The sequence below is a fragment of the Aythya ferina genome, assembly GCF_964211825.1.
Source record: "Aythya ferina genome assembly, chromosome: 3".
NCBI classification, from domain to species: Eukaryota; Metazoa; Chordata; class Aves; order Anseriformes; family Anatidae; genus Aythya; species Aythya ferina.
Window position 1 is genome coordinate 12,499,223 of NC_140298.1, and position 16,510 is coordinate 12,515,732.

General features: G+C 42.6%; 1 protein-coding gene across 2 annotated transcripts in view; it reads left to right on the forward strand.

Moving 5' to 3' along the window:
- Positions 1-9,007, forward strand: part of HNRNPLL (heterogeneous nuclear ribonucleoprotein L like) — a 29,242-nt gene extending 20,235 nt beyond the window's left edge. For both annotated transcript variants that reach the window (XM_084515868.1, XM_084515869.1), the window contains exons 7-13: positions 305-376; positions 1,763-1,980; positions 2,146-2,267; positions 2,686-2,887; positions 3,776-3,833; positions 3,951-4,049; positions 5,691-9,007. In XM_084515868.1, coding sequence (XP_084371994.1) covers positions 305-376; positions 1,763-1,980; positions 2,146-2,267; positions 2,686-2,887; positions 3,776-3,833; positions 3,951-4,049; positions 5,691-5,746 — 827 coding nt within the window. In that variant the 3' untranslated portion in view covers positions 5,747-9,007. The remainder of the gene's footprint in view (positions 1-304; positions 377-1,762; positions 1,981-2,145; positions 2,268-2,685; positions 2,888-3,775; positions 3,834-3,950; positions 4,050-5,690) is intronic.
- Positions 9,008-16,510: the final 7,503 nt, after the last annotated feature.

Consider the following 16,510-nt stretch of genomic DNA (forward strand, 5'->3'; position numbering starts at 1 on the left):
GTGATGTCTGTTTAGGAAAACTATTGGGTATTTCCTTAGTCTTTAAATGTCTGCATCTCCTCATTGGCTACTGCCCCCAATCAGCTTAAGTGGAATTTGTTATGCAAATGACAGTCTTTTAATTTCGGTGTCCCAGGGCTATACCTTGTGGTTTTAGATGTATAATGAATGAGAAATTGCTTAAAATTAACAAGGACTCAAATTACATTTTTGCTTCTTAACTAGAAGCTTTGTGTCTTAACTGGAGACATCATGTGCATACTTGTCCATAGTAAACTGTTTCCTTTCCCTTCCCGTATGTTAGACAGAGGGAAGGGCCGCCAGAGGCAAGCTATTTTGGGAGAGCACCCATCGTCATTTAGACATGATGGTTACGGTAAGTAACACAGCATGACAGGTGGTTTTGATTTCTGTACATGTTATGTGGAATTCCGAATATTCAATCGGTGCATAACTGTGGACCTCTACAGCGTGAGTAGTTCCCTATTGTTCTGTGCATGTGGTGCTGTCAGTCCGTGGTCTAAAAATGCTAGTGATGGACTCAAATCTGTAGAGTCTTCATTGCCATAACTCTTCCTTCTATGGAGAGTATCCAGCTTTACAAATACGTTCATTTGAAGAATGTTTTCTCTCAGTTGCCATCACTCTAGCAATGATTGGAAAGTAACATCACCACTGGGAAAGCTGTTTTTTTTTCTAGAAAATGGCAGCATAGCTTCATCAATGGTTTCATGCAACCAAAAGCTCTATGATATCTTTGTGTGCAAAGAAGTGACTTGTTCTGAAAAGGTATAGCCATGTGACTACTTAGGAATGATATGTTGGAGTTAGTTCTATAAAGTGATGCAGTTATTACCGGTGCTATCTGAAGTGAAGATCTGCCATTATTTTCATGGTTTGGATCAAGACCTAAAGGTTTTGAAACTAGTGTCTGGGTTTAGATATGACTATTCCAATTATTTACTGTCAGGTGCAATGTGATTTGTCTTGCATCTTTCTTTTGAAATGTATTATTTCGCCATGTACATTGACCTTCTATCTACTGTTTCCAAAGGCTCCTCAAATCACCAGCATTTGAGTTGGGCCTTGTGTTCAGTGGCCTTCTTTTTTCATTCTTCTGATGCACTCTTCCACCTTAAGTAACGTGGCTTTCTACTCCTGTACTGCTTTCTCCTCCTCATTACTGCTTTTTGCTAATGGGGAAAAAAAGGCAAAAGTCCCTTCTATACTCAGCTTATGTGAATTTCATAATATTTATTGTCTCAGAAGAACAGGGATCCCCTACTCTGTCTAATACTGATGTTTCCTGTAAACAAGAAAAATATTGCATGCTAGCAACATCTCTTCATTTAAAAAGAAGTGGTACCTGTCACTTTACCAGTAGTGGAAAATAAATCATCTTTGTTTTGTATTAGTACTAATAATGAAAACTGATAATCTTGAAGGAATATATCCCGTAATTCAAGCTATCATTAAAATAATTACTGAAATAGCATTTTTTTCCATTTGTGTATAAAAACAATACCATGAAATGGCTCCTCCCTTGTTATCTGGTGATATAAGAATAGACATAGAATATTAAGGGACATAGAAGAGGTCTCTTTTTTATTTTAAATTGGAAAAAACATCAATGGAAACCATGATAAACCTTTTTTTCACCCTGCTCATTTTAATTATGCATTATGTATATGGGATTTAATGCATGATTAAGTAGTGAGACTTGTTTCTAACCATCTGATAACATGATGTTTCATCTCCTTAGGGTCACATGGTCCCTTGTTGCCATTACCAAGCCGCTACCGAATGGGATCTCGAGACACTCCAGAACTCGTTGCTTATCCATTGCCCCAGGCATCCTCCTCATACATGCATGGTGGAAATCCTTCTGGGTCAGTTGTCATGGTTAGTGGATTGCATCAGCTAAAGATGAACTGTTCAAGGGTCTTCAACCTGTTCTGCTTGTACGGAAACATTGAGAAGGTAAGGCATAATTTGGTAGAAGCTTTGAAGCTACTGCAGTGGATTTAGTTATTTTGGAGAAAGCCTGGCTGGGACGGTCTAAAAATATTCCCTGACAGTGTGTGAAATTCTTAATTGGGGCTGTTCATCGCAATGTCACTTTTTTTTTTTCCTTATTTATTTTAGGTGAAATTTATGAAGACTATTCCAGGCACAGCACTGGTTGAAATGGGTGATGAGTACGCTGTAGAAAGAGCTGTCACACATCTCAACAATGTCAAGTTATTTGGAAAGAGACTTAATGTCTGGTAAATATGTTTTGTAAGATTAATGGTCTGAGAGTGGGCAGACGTATTGAGGTTGCAAAGACAGGGTATCCTGTTGTTCTTTTATCATTGTTAGAGTTATGATTTCCAATTTACAACTATTATTTTACTCCAATATATTGTTGTGAATTTGACAGCTGTCAAATTCAGTGCAAACTCATACTAATGACATATATAGGTGCTAATGGATTGGTTGTTAATAAGCTGTATTGACTAATGTGTCTTATCCACCCTTTCTACAGTTATTAAGGAAGGTATCAAATCCAACTTTTCTTGTTCTTCTATTTCAAATTGTTGTAAAGAAATGTCAGGTCTGTTCTGGCTAGATCAATAATCTGTGTGCGAAGTATACAAGTTTTGATTGTTTAAAAATCTTTTACTCTATATTCTTAAATCCCAGTGTTTCCAAGCAGCATTCAGTAGTTCCAAGCCAGATATTTGAACTGGAGGATGGCACGAGTAGTTACAAAGATTTTGCAATGAGTAAGAATAATCGTTTCACCAGTGCTGGCCAAGCATCTAAAAACATCATCCAACCACCCTCTTGTGTGCTGCATTATTATAATGTTCCCTTGTGCGTAACTGAAGAAACATTTGTGAAGGTAGGCAGTTGCAATGACTGTGACAAATAGTGCTTGGGGGCCTTATCCTAGCTTTATGGCGTGCTACTTTTAAAATGAAATAACTGGGATAGTTTGGGGATAGCAACTGGGAGATAATTAGTTCTTAAAATAGCTTTGTAGCCTCTCTCTATAGAAGCCACTACATTTTTACTATTCTGGCCTTACTCTCTTTTTAAAGTGAAAAACAAGATCTTGGAAATAATTTTTTTGTGGAGGTTGAGAAAAAGACTTGTTAAAGAAAGCCAAACATAGTGAAAATTAAGACTGCAGTCCATAAGGGTTTACTGACTCCCTGAGATGATTATTCTAATGACTACTAAGATGTTTTAGAATGGAGAAGAGCTTGCATAAGGAACAGTTTGTACAGTTGCATCCTAAATAAACACTGGATGCTTAAGATATATTATACTGGGCCTCTGAAGTGGAGTCAGTGGTAATTATTTTTCAGTTCAGTGATTTTTATTTTTTTTGTGTGCCTCAGGCTTCATCTTGAAATTTAAATCTGGTTCACAAGTGATATGCTTGTATGTACAACTTTTGCGCTACTGTATTGAAGTGGAAATGTCAACTTGTTTTTTAAATGTATATTTGAGGTGATAGTGACACCTATATTCTAAAAACTGTGCCTATAAAATGTTTGGGAAAACATGGATACAGAAGCCTTGCTTTGCAGGCCATAGAATGGTATTCTAAAGAGTTATTAATCTAAACAAGATTCTTAAATATTCGTCTTCCATAAGGTCTTGGAAGCTCTCATAAAGAGACAGTATTTTCCTTTCTGTGTATCTTCCAGGAACTTAGATTTTTGCTAATGTGTTTATGTGCATTTTTGCTGGGGTTTTACATCTTATTTTATTTTTGTGACAGCTATGTGAGGATCATGAAGTTCTCAGCTTTATTAAATACAAAGTGTTTGATCCAAAACGTAAGTAAACTTGGACCCATTCAAGGGGTTATTTAAGTTCCAGTTCTGATGAGAGCATGCACTGTCAGGAACAGGTTATTTATCCCCCCTCCTCTTTTTTGTTTCTTATTTTGACAGCCTCTGCCAAAACACTCTCTGGTCTGTTGGAATGGGAATGTAAGACAGATGCAGTTGAAGCTCTCACTGTACTTAATCACTACCAGATAAGAGTCCCAAGTAAGTCAGTTTTACTGATATTACTGCTATCAGTTTTTTTCTTTCATGTTGTTACTGTCTTTGTACAAAGTAAAGCTTTACCAGCTCAGTCTGCAGCTAGAAATGGCATTATTTTCATTACATGCTTAGTGTGTGTGTGTATATATATATATCACAGTATACAAATATACCTGGTACAGTGTATCTAGTCCTTTGTAGTTTAGGTTCTGTCTAAATGACACTAATTTTTCCTAGCTTTTGAGTCAACCTGTAGAACTCCAAACATGTTCTGCAACTTTGAAGTTCCAGAAAGTTGTAGGGGGGGGGGAAAAAAAGCGATTTGTGACACAAAAATGAAAGCAGAAAAACTATTGCTTATAATCCACTGTCAAAATCAAACCCAACATATACTGTCTTAACAAAGCTCTTTTGTATCCTTCTCAATAAGTGCAGAGAAATTTGCAATACCTTTGGGTAGAAGATTATTGGAAGTTGCACAGCTTGCTGCTGTGAGTTCAGTGCTCCTGTAGTGGGTTCTCTTTCAAATCGGAAACTTGGAGGCCAAACTAAATAAGAAGGAGGCCAAACTAGTAAGAATGGAGAGGGAGTTCACCTGCTAATTAAATGCACAGTGGGACAGATCTGCATTGGACAATTAAGACAGTTTATAGAAGTAAATGGAATTATTCCAGGTGTTCACCAACATAACTTTGAATCCAGCTTGGTGCCTAACATTATTTTAAGCTACCTTCTCCAAGCTGTTAAGAATTTGTCTCTGCCTGGCAAGTTTCACTAGCTTAAATCTTTCCTATCTCCCCCACCTTTGTGCACCTTCTCAATAATGGACTAAAATTATTTCAGGGGCAGGAATTTTCGTTAAGGTACTCTTGATAACATACTGTTCACAACTTCACATTTATCTCTCAGTTTGGGGTCAAGTTAGACAACAGAAGAATTTACTCTTTCAACATTTAAAAAAAAAAAAAAAAAAAAGCAAACCCTGATGTGTAATCACATACAGCTATTGCTGGAAAACACAATATTTTAAACTAAGGACCGTTTGTTAAGGCTTGCTGTAATAAGGTTGGCTGATGCATCTTCCTTGACCTGAGAGTACCAACCGTGTGCTGGCTGTGGGACTTGGCAGCCTTTCCAAGTAAAGGGAGATTATCTTATGCTTGGCTTTCTGGGAAGTCCTGGGTGTCCTAATTTTTTTTTTTTTTCCCATCAGACATGCATAAATACTGTCCAGTGTCACTCTATCTCTGATAGAAATTCTAAATCCTGACTTTGTGAAATATTTATGCAATTTGCCTTTGAAACTGTCTGTTGAACACTACTCTTGTAAACAGCTCAGATGGGAAGGCAGACAGCAATAATGGCGAAGTCTTTCTTGTGTATAGTACGATATTTGGAATTCTGTCTGCATTCCCTGTGATCAGGCCCATCACTTTGCTTTTATGTCTAAAAAATGCTGGTAAACTATAAAGAACACCTACTTAGAGGTCATCTGGTGTCTGCTGGCTGTTGAGGGTTTGGGGGGAAGCATTACATCCACAGAAGTGGTAAAATTGTCAGATTATGCAAGGTGATTTCCTTGATCAGCAGGAGAGCCATGCACAGGGCACTTTACTGAGCATGTTCCATGTTGTTTCCTGACAGATGGCTCTAACCCTTATACCTTGAAGCTTTGCTTCTCTACTTCATCGCATTTATAGAGAAGAGGACTGCATGTTAAGAGCTACATTCACCTTGATTTGCAAGTTTGAAACTACACTTCGTTCACAAAGCTCTAAAGTGGTTGCTCTAATGTTGCCTTGTTTCAACTTAATTCTAATATCTTTTATCTTGTTTTATAATAAATGGATGTTCCTTCATAAAATACTAAACAGATTTTTTTTTCTTTTTGCCTCTAAGAAATACGTGTTGTAAGCTTACTACAAAGTCTCTCTTTCGTTAGTGTAGTATCTTCAGATCTCTAAGGAAGCACCAGTAGTGTAAACAAGGCAGCGTACCATTCAGACCTTAAAATGTCCATTGTTTTCTTCCAAAATTGAAATATATTTGCGTTTTTGAGGATGTTTAAAGATTAGCAAGTATTTTTCCATTTGTAGTCTTAATTGGCAAATAGAACTGTTACATTGGAATTTTAAATGTAGAACTTGTTTTTCAGTATGTTAAGTGGTGAAGTATGTTGCAATTCTAAAAAGCTTGTATTTATAAAGCGCTTTAATCAGGTTAATGTTGCACATACTGAATTTTTAGCAGTGTAGGCTTACTTGATTTATAGTTCAGACAAAGCTAACATAGCAAATTATTAATTGTACATGTGTATGGTGTGAATTCATACTTATTTATAGTGTGTTTTTTTTTTTTAAAAAAAAAAAAACTATTTTCAGTTTGCATTAGCATGATGGCATCTATAGCTAGTCCCACCATAGGGGCCTTTTTAAAATTAAAATTGCAAGCTTGTATCAGTGTGTTCATCCTCATTTTCCATAACTTAAATTTAAATCTTGGTGTTTAACATATCCTTTTTGAATTCTTTTAAGTAGTTATTATGACTTATTAAATGGTAAAAGTTGGATATATGAGAACAGAAGATTATTCACAGTAGAAATCAAGGTGGTGGAAAAAGTTAAAACAAAAAGCAAGCCCCACCATACCTGGATTGTTGATTTCATTTACACTGGATTCCTTTATCAATGTTTACTTTTGTCTGATTTACCTTACACTTTTGTTACGATGATGGAAGGATTCATAGGGTGAATAGACTTGACTAGCCTCTCGCTTAAACTGAGGTTGTCTCTGCGGGGTTCAGAGAATATAACCCTAATCACATGATGTGAAACTAGTGAGATGAGAAATCTTCCACTTTGGGGAAAATGAGTTACTTGTGTCCCAGGACTTCGGCGCCTCAGTTCTCTCTTCTAGAACTGAAGTTGCACCTTGTTTGGGCCCAACCCCCAGAAACAGGAATCCAAGCAGGAAGTCTGGGAGCTCTTGTCCCAGGCCTGGTGCTTGTTCCCCTTTCTGATTTTGCAGCAAAGTGTTTAGTGCCTCTTTTAGTTCCGCTCTTAGTGATCCAAATAATTTCATCAGGTGTTTTCTTTTATCACACAAGTCCTTCATTCTGTCTTTATGGATTTTATCCGTATCCATCCTTTATGCAAAATTATATTAACGCAGTATGCTTGTCCTTGAGAAAGTATGTTGCAGTATGTTTACAGACTGTGGGCATTGCACATGTTTTTAAATACAGACTAGATTTTCCCCGTTTTTAATTTCAAGGCAAATACACGTAATGACACCAGGGGAAATGTCAGCTGTTCTTCAGGTTTTCCCATCAACTATGATTCATTTTCATCCTGTCTGCCTCCATTTTATTCATGTTCCAGGTAATGAGTATTTCAGGAGTTCAAAGCAGGCTTCTAATACATCTGAACTGGGAACTGAAGGACTGCTGCTCTTTGGCAACTCTTTCTGCACAAGGTTTGGAATAATACCGGCCGCTAGTCTGGAAGATGACAAACAGACTTGCATTGTAGTGGCACTGCTAGTGCTCTTTCAGCCTTAGTGCTTTTCTCCCAGAAACTGCTTCCAGAGAACTCTAGCCTGGAAGGCGATGTGCCATAGCCAGCTACTTGCCAGTAGTGCTGGGTACTAGTGTTCTGTGCTGCCAAGTGGTTTAATTGTGAAACATCTCTCCCAGTCATTCCTTTCTCTTCCATCACCTTGAATGTTCTGTGGAAACCAGTTCCTCCTGTCATAACTTGCATTGCTATTTGTATCAATGTTGTTTGAGAAGTCAAGTGGTTTGCAGTTAAGCATTAAAACTAGTGTGTTATCTGTTGGTCCGGTTTGGGATGTAGGATGTGACCCTAAGAGCATTCAGGTTTAAAAAAGAAAAAGAAAAAAAAGCACTTTAATGTTTCTGTATCCTCGGTGGATCACAGCATTCAGTGCCTAAGATGCTCAGGTGAACAGCATCTTTCCTGTGGCTGCTCAGATCAGTCTGAAAACACTGAAAACAGACTAGCTTTTGGTGTATCTGAGAGTACGTGACACCAACTGGAAGTCCCTGTTTTGCAAAATGAGTAGCCTGTGCCATGTGGGGAAGAAAAGAGTAGAGACTGAGAAGTTGTTTAACCTTCTTCCTACATAAAATAATCATCTTCTTCATGTAAAAGTTGAGAACATGAAAATTCCTTGTTGGTCTCTGGCTGTAAAAAGAAAATAATGTCATTTCCTGGGCCCACAAGGATAGATAGCTGTCCTCAGGGAGGAATGAGGTTGGTCTCCTCCTTCCAAAATCGAGGTCTGTGTTCACCTGTAATCTTGCTCTTTAGAATAGAGCCAAAGCAGTGGGGCAGGTAAAGAGTTGCTCCGAGGGGAGTGACGTTTGTGTGTAATTTGGCAGCCTACCACTTACTGTATTTGTCAGATTAAAATTAAACTACTAAGGTCTCTCAATGCAGTTTTTTCTGTCCCTTTTGCATAAGCCATATATGCAAAATAGTGAGCACTGCTATGCATATTTCTTGCTTGCAAGCAGCTTGCGTTCACGCTGTAATATATTCACGTCTGTTCCACTGTTTAAAAAAAAAAAAGGTTATTTTTTCTAATTGCTCACCTTTCATTGGAAGTAAATGATACATTGAGGTGGAGATCTGTTCATCTTCTTTCATGGTACTCTAATCTTTCTTTGTACTCATTTCCCCTTACATGCAAGAATTGGGAAGAGTTGCTTTTTGACTTTCTATACCACCACAGCAAGATGGAGTGTATCACTAGGGTGATATAAGAAAAGATTTAAAAGGAACCATTCAGGAAATGTTCGGGTGTTTTACTTCATGAAAGGAATGATACAACTTAATGTGATGTTGCTAATTCTGTCTTTTAGTAGGGGATGTTTGGGGTAAGCTGGCTTGTAACTGGCTGAAACCCTCTATTGTAATTAAATGCAACTTGCTCCTTTTCCTGCTGTGTGTTTCCTTGTGAACAGAGCTTGAATTTGTTTGAATATTATGATGTCTTAGCAGGAGACATTCAGTCTCTTCCTTTAAATAATACATTGGAGTCTGAGAACACAAACACACTTGCTCATTTCTTTTTCCACTTCTGGGTTGTGTTTAAATATCTCTTGGATTTTCGTGAGTCTTCTTTTGAAAATACCTTGTATTCTTACATCGGTAGCTACTCGGGTATTTTTGGACGCTCCAGCTTTTTATGTCTACCCAATCTGTTGGTTTATTCCCTTTTGGCAATTACAGAGGTGGTATTAAAAATAATCTTGTTTGCATTGGCATGGCCTTGTCTAGAAATAGCGTGCAAGAAGGCATGGGAAAATAAAACCTGGTTATGGGCTCTGCTTTCTGTGAAGAGTTCTTAATGCAGAAAACATAATTCTTCTGATTATTGACCTTAAAGTAGATGCAGCTATGCTGAAGCTGAGAGCCTTCCACCTTCACAGATCTGGAATCTCAAAGGTAACTTGGGAGTGTCCTGCTGTAAGATTTGCCTTGCAGTAATTACACGTTGCAGCTGTCGTGTGTGATGCTCTGACCAAACCCTGGCGTGTTATCACAGAGGAGCTGATACTGCCCTCTGTATATCTGGCTAAATATAATAATCTGTCAGCCCTAAAAACAAGACAAATCTTGATTTAGATCCCCTGTGAGTAACAGCCCCAAAGAAAAGAAAAATTAAAGTCACCACTGCAGCCTGGTGCTCCCCAGAGTGCTTCAGGTGTGTTGGTTCGCTGCCAATGCTGTTCTATATTGTAGGTTGCATTGCTCCAAGACTGAGAAAGGCCTCAGTGAATAAAAGCATGCCAGAAGTAAATTGTCTCACCTGGTTTGTCGTGGAATTCATGAGTGTGTGGACTAATCTGGTCTAAGCAAGAGACAAGAGCTGCTGTGAGACCCCTGGAAAGGAGGCGCAAAGGAACAAGGGGTGAGCACAGTTCACTGGACCTGCATTTGTCTCCTGGTTCGGGTGCTGGCAAGGATGAGAGGTGGATGTTAAACTGCAGCCAGATGAAGTGGCTGCACGTGTTTAAAGGCCATTCTGTCTTAGAAGTGAGGTTATTTGCACTTCTTTCACTTCTTCTAACTTATGCCATTTTTTCCTCTCAACTGTTAAGAGGACATGTTTTAAACTAATCTACCCTCATCCCAGCCCACCTCTGCTTCCATAATAAGTTGTCTGGGAGTCAACTGAACTGTGAAAAATGCTAATATTCACAAAGGAAGGCTGAGCTGAGAAATTTTTGGTGTCATTCTTCACCTGTAAACCAAAGGATTTGTTTTTTGTTTTTTGTTTTTTGTTTTTTTTGCCTCACCTGTTTCACCCTAGATGCACCAGGTAGCCAGTAAAATAATACCGTGCTCTCAGTTGCACCATGAAAACTGGCACTTGTGGAGAGGGGTGATCAGATGTGTTCACGTGGCAAGGCATTATTTCTGGCGTGCCGTTCAGGTTCTTTGCTAAAGCTGGCAGGGGACAAAGTCTGCGACGAAGGTAAGCTGAAGCAAATAGCTGTTCAGGAGTGGGGATGATGAGGGCCCCGAGTCCGGCAGCTGATTTGTAAAAGGTAAAGAGCTCCCATTCCTAGACAGTTGTATAAGCAAGTGAATGGAACAGAAATATTCTGTGCTTTTAAGTCTCCTAATGCATAATGCTCTTTCCCCGTTAAAAATAAAAGGGTTCTTTCTCCACAGACTGTGATTCCCACAGGATGTGGAGGAACCTAGCACAGCCGGATTAGTAGTGCTTTGGCTGCGTTCCTCTAAGGGAAATAACTTCAGTCCCTTTTCTTGCGTTCAAAAAGCCTTGGTGTCTGTCCTATGCCAAGCCTTCCTGGGCTGGCCTTTCACTGCCAGCTCCCTGGGCTAGAGCCACGCATTAATTTAGATAGGTTCTCTCCTCTTCCTTTTGAACGTTGCAGCTGCTGATGTGAGGTCTTCATTTCTGGCATGATTTATTTAACTTTTTCCTTCTCTGGTGTTTGTAGAGCAGCTGCAGCCTGAATGGGCCTTCACACACGGGAATGAGTACTGCAGAAATGCGACAGGGAGCCAGCAGCTACGTGGTACATTAAAAAGCAAGATAATTAACCCTCTTTTCCAAAGCATCCAGGAATATCAATAGGTCCTGGCAGGGGCCATATAGCAGAATTCATCAGACCATAGCACTACAGTGGGTTTGTAGCGTGGGGGATGGCTGAGGTTAGCAGTTGCTGCAGAGTACAAGATGTAATTATTTAATTTCATGTAAGCCATTACCTGTTTATTTTCTCCTGCCACCGTTTCCTCTCTCCATTAGTGAGCTCATCCTTCTTTAACCTAGTAAGAAAAGTAGGTTGCAAATATCTGTGCTCCATGCAAATTGAAGTCCATAGCAATCAATTAAGCCCCTAGAAGTTATTAGTTGGGGTGCTTGCCTACTAAAACTCCTCTCTGTGGGACTCATTTTCTCTCCCGTAGGCTTTTAAAACAGCAGGCTTTGGATGTTTTAGGAAGCACAATTCGTGTTAGTTGATGATTTCCCTGTAATCTAAGTGTAAACTTCTGGCCTTTTTAAATTTACAGTGCTGATGCAGGGATTTGAATGTAATATAGATTATGCTTCTATTTTCTCTTCTGTTAACCACAGCACTGAAACTGCTAAATCAGATTAAATCAGTGAGCTCCAGATAAGCACCCTCACCAGAGGCTTCAGGAGGCTGAGAAACAGCCCCGTCAGACACTGGCCTGGGTAATCTGTCTTGAAGTTACTGTGTAGCTGCTGGCTGAACCATGGGCACCTGAAACTCTTCACTAGTTTAAGGCAGGAATCCCACTCACTGAGCTTTCACTTCTTACTTACCTATTCTTTTGGGAGGAGCTTTTAAAATTAGAAATAAATTCTTGAGCTCTGAGGATATAGCTCAAACCAGAATATTTTAGTTATACTTAAGTACGTTCATCTCGCCCAATAATTCTCTGCAGGTTTTTCATCTTCTTTTTGCTAAAGTTGTCTGCCTTTTTAAAGATCTTTCTTGTGCCTCTAATGCTTCCTTTTGTGTGTGTGTGGTTTTTTTTCTTAATATGAAGCAGTAAGAACTAATGACAGGATTTAGGTTAGGACTCTGCTATTGATTTATTTCAAAGCATTTCAGAATAACATCCTCTCTAGTCTTGCTTTTAACAGCTACAGCTTTTATCTAATAATAATGAAAACCTACCCTAACACCCAAAAGGATGAGCTTCCCTCCATGAAGACAAATGAGGTGATACTTCCCTGTGTCTTTTGGGATATGGACCCCAAGTTCACAGTTAGGTGTGACCCCATGGCTTTTCTAGCATAGGCCATGACAAACTATTTATGCTCGAGCGTTGCATTCACCTGTCCCAGCCGTCTGTATCCTTGATGACCATGTCATTAAAAATAAAGAGAGCTCTTCCTTTTTATCTCTCAAAGCTTTCAAGCAAAGACTGTTCATCTGTCTTTGCTTTCTGCATATTCTGAAGCTTCTTAGGAAATAGAGCAGGCACGTTGGGGTATGCAGGGACAGTAAAAGCTAACCTTACTCTTTTAGACTGGCAGAGAGCGAGCAGTGGCACTAGTCCCAGGACCACCTGCACAACCTCCATTTCTCACTGCTGAAAACAGCCTGAGCTTTCCAGGAACTCTCCCTTGCGGACCTTTCTAGTGAGCATCCCGGTAAGGATAAACCTTTCACAGGGAGCATTTTGCAAGCACTTGGGCTACTTCTCTTATTCTCCTCTTCAGGTGTTAATGTTTACCACCTCCCCAGTGGTAGTGTGGCTGCCTGTAGCCCTGTATCGGCTGGATTCCTATTAAACACCATGAAAATCAGTGTTTCCAACAGCGTCAGCCTCTTCCATTCCTGTGTTGAGTCATGTGCAAGGGCTGGGCTGAGGCCTGGTTAGCTCATGAGCCAAAAAGGGCGCAGCAGAGCCATAACAACAAACGGCCCAGAGCTCCCAGTTTCACCAGTAGTACAGGAACTTGTCCACGCCTGTCCTCGCAGCTCTGCAAGGAGTCTGTTTAGCCAAACGCCACCACTAACCCTGAGCCAGCCTCGTAGCCGGGGCTGTGCAGTGCCAACACCTGGTTTGCTAGTGAAGGAGCAGCTCGCCCCTTCAGCTTGCAGGACCTTCACAAGCGTGCTAGTCCTCACGGGCACAGCCGGGCTGCTTGCCCTCCTGGCACTACAATTATCTCGGGTCAGGGAGGCCCAGGGCACCTCAGGGAATGCTACTGGACTGGTCGTGCTGGTGTGGGGAGCAGGCGCAGCCTGAACCTGTCCCTGCATGGGCTGTGTGGGTGAGGACTTGCTGATTTCTGCCAGGAACCTGGTAAAAGTGAGTACAGGAGGGCAGTGAAGGATGGGGGGGGGCTGTTGCCACAGTGACATTTTGTGGCTACTTCTCTACGGGCCTCCCATTATGGATTTGTGCCTCCCATCCCTCTCCTGGCTGCTTTCAGGGCCTCTAGTTCTACTTACAAATAAATGATACCATATTTAATAAAGAAGATGGAAAAATGGCTCTCTATGTATAGTCCTGGATTCCCTGTGTGCTAGGCACAGCCCAGCTCATACCATCTACATGACTGGAAGTTGCTTCTGAATTACATACGCACGTACGGTGTCTTCTCAGCCTCCTTTGCCTGAGGAATTGCAAATAAATTGCCTCTTTTGGGTCTGGTAGCCTTTGTGGCAATCTTGACACAATGTTCAAACCTGACAACTCCATCAGATGCACTTTTGGAGCGTGTGACCAGGAGGATTAGGAAGGAAAGCTCCTGGTTTTGTGTCTCTGGGTCTCTAGGCCAGGCTTTGGGGTCTTTAGTGCCTTGTGGAGGGCCCTGCCCTGCTGGCAGGGGACAGCAGGTGGCAGCAAGGAATTCAGGTCCCTTTGTGCCCACCTCTCCCAGCACTTCAGCTGTGGGCAGGGTCTGCAGCCAAAGGCTGGTGGTTGGGCTGGGGATGGTAACACCGTACAGGAGCCCTGTTTTAGGTAGCTTTTACTCTGCCTTTGCTTTGTGCTCGTAGGCTGCTCGAGGTCACAGGATGCTCTCCTGCAGTCCCTGTGCTGTATCACCGCAGGGATGTACGAAGCCAGACGTGTGCAGGAGCTCCCAGCTGCCCGAGCACTCTGTTATTTGCCAGGACAGCCCCTCGGGCTCGTGCGGGGCAGTTTGCCGAGACATCTGTGAGCGAAGAGAGACTGCAGGAGTGTGCCAAGGGCAGCAAGCCCATGCCTTGCCCATCATGGCTACGCTTTGGAGAGGGTGGTGTGTGTACTGTTGTTCCTGCAGAAACCCATCCTCGCCCTGGGAATCCTCTCTGGGTTATCCAGAAACCCCCGCCTTGGAAAACTCGACGTCTGAATCTCTGCTGCAGCCTTGCCAGCTCCGGGGTGTGAGGGAAGGCGTCTCTGCAACCCCTCTCCTAAAAAGCAGCGTTGCAAAAGAGCTCCCCTAGATAACCCAGAAACCTGGATTTGATTCCACTTGTGTAAGCAACTTAATCTACCAGGCGAGGGAGGAGGTTTCATCCCTTTTCCTTGGGGGAGCTGATACGCTTCCAGACGTGTGCAAATGCCCTTGATGCTTCAGGGAAAGTGGCTAAACGTCAGCCTGCCTTTGGAAGAATAAATGGGTTCACTTCCACGGGGGGACAGAATGGAAAAAGACCCAGTGACCAGATGCAGTGGCGTGGGGCCTCAGAAAAGAATTTGTTAAATAAACATGAAGAGGTTTAGCGAGGGGACATTAGACTGCACCATCACGACGGGCTGTAGACGGAGAGGCTGGCGAGGGAGGAATGTGAATGCTGCTGGAGACTTCCTTGGGTCACAGCAGGAGCCCGGCCAAGGCTCGGTCTCAGCAGCTGTTTGCTGCCGAGCTCTGGCCCCTTCCCTGGCTTCCTTTGTGCTGCCTTCGCTCCTGGCAAAGCCCAGGGCCAGCTGCAACGTTGGAGCCAGGTAGCGCGTGGCCAAACGAAAACAATTGGGTGTGACATACCCCTTGTTGGTTATTTTGGGGAAGGTGTCTGTCTTCTTTTTGGTTTCTGTCCTCGTTAAAGGTAACAGAAACTGGCCTCAGACAGGGTTTCAGGAGGTGAGTGGTGTTGGTCACACAGCAACTCCGTAACGCGGTGAAAACCTCGGCACCTTGGTCTGGCTGAGCCATCGCCCTCCCTGCCTTCAGCCTGGTCTCTCCCCTGCTCTCCTTTCCTTCTGCATTTGCTGTATTTGGTGCTGTATTTTGTTTTCCTTTTGCCTGTGCGGACCAGGGCATGTGTTCCCGAAGAGGCAGCCCCAGTCCAGAGGTCTTTCACGGCGCTTAACCTTGGCCATGGATTTTGTAACTCCTGGGGGAGGGCAGCTCAGTTTGGCATTTCTAGCACCGTCCTCCACCTCCAGGCTCTGCGTTAACTCTTGCACAAGCTGCCCTGGTGCTTTGGAGCTGCCTGGCCGGGGACAGGAGCGAGCAGAAAGGGGAAGGGAAGCTGCCAGCAGTTCCTCATGGCCTGTAAATGAAACAAACCAGCTCTGCATGATCAAACCCCTCTGAGCAAGGTGCTGCTGCTTCTGCCAACCGAGATTTAACCCAAGGGGTGAGGGCAGTTCGGCTTTGAAACAGCCAGAAAGTTTTCTGGGTTAAAGAACCACCACGATTCTCTGAAAGCACGCATGGTTTGTGCTGCCTACCTCTGTGGCATCTCCTGGAGCTGACAGGCACAGCCCTCGGGCTCAGATCCCTGCTTCTCAGACAGCATCGTGCCTTTTAGGCCCCTCGATTAATGCTTGGACTTAATTACATTGCAGCAGCTGGCTCCCTTGCCCAGCTGTGGAAAGAGTCAGGGATTTTAAGTAACAGATTTTGCCTTTTGAACCTTTTTTTTAATTTTCTGGGGCTGTTTTTTTTTTTTTTAGCAGTGCTGGTGGGAAGGGGCTCATTGACATCTCTCATCCAGCCCACCCTTAGAGCAGGGCTGGGGCAGAGCAGCAGGGGCTTTGGGCAGCTGGGGCTTAAAATGTCAAGGATGGAGACCCCTCCTCTCCGGGCACATGTCCCAGGTCTGCGCCATCCTTCTGGGGAAGTTTTCCTCATGCCTTGCCTGAACCAGCCAGGCTGTAATTTATGTTATACTGCCTTGACCTCTCGGGAAGACTGGCCCCATCCTCCCTGTACCTGCCTCCCAAAGAACCACGGGCTCTTGCTAAATCCTCCCAAGCCCCTCTCCTTCTACTAACAGCCGGACATCTTCACTGCTCCTGGCTGAGATGGGTCTAAACCAGCAATCTCCACCCCTAGGCCTGTGGTGGGGTGTTAAGTTCCCTCCTCTCCTCCTTCCCTTGCATCTGGGGTGTGCCAGGCAGCCCGGAGCCAGCCGGTCCCCCCCGATCATCTGCAGGATGGTGTCAGATGCCCGAGGCTGCTCCCCCCCAAGGTCTGAAAGATTA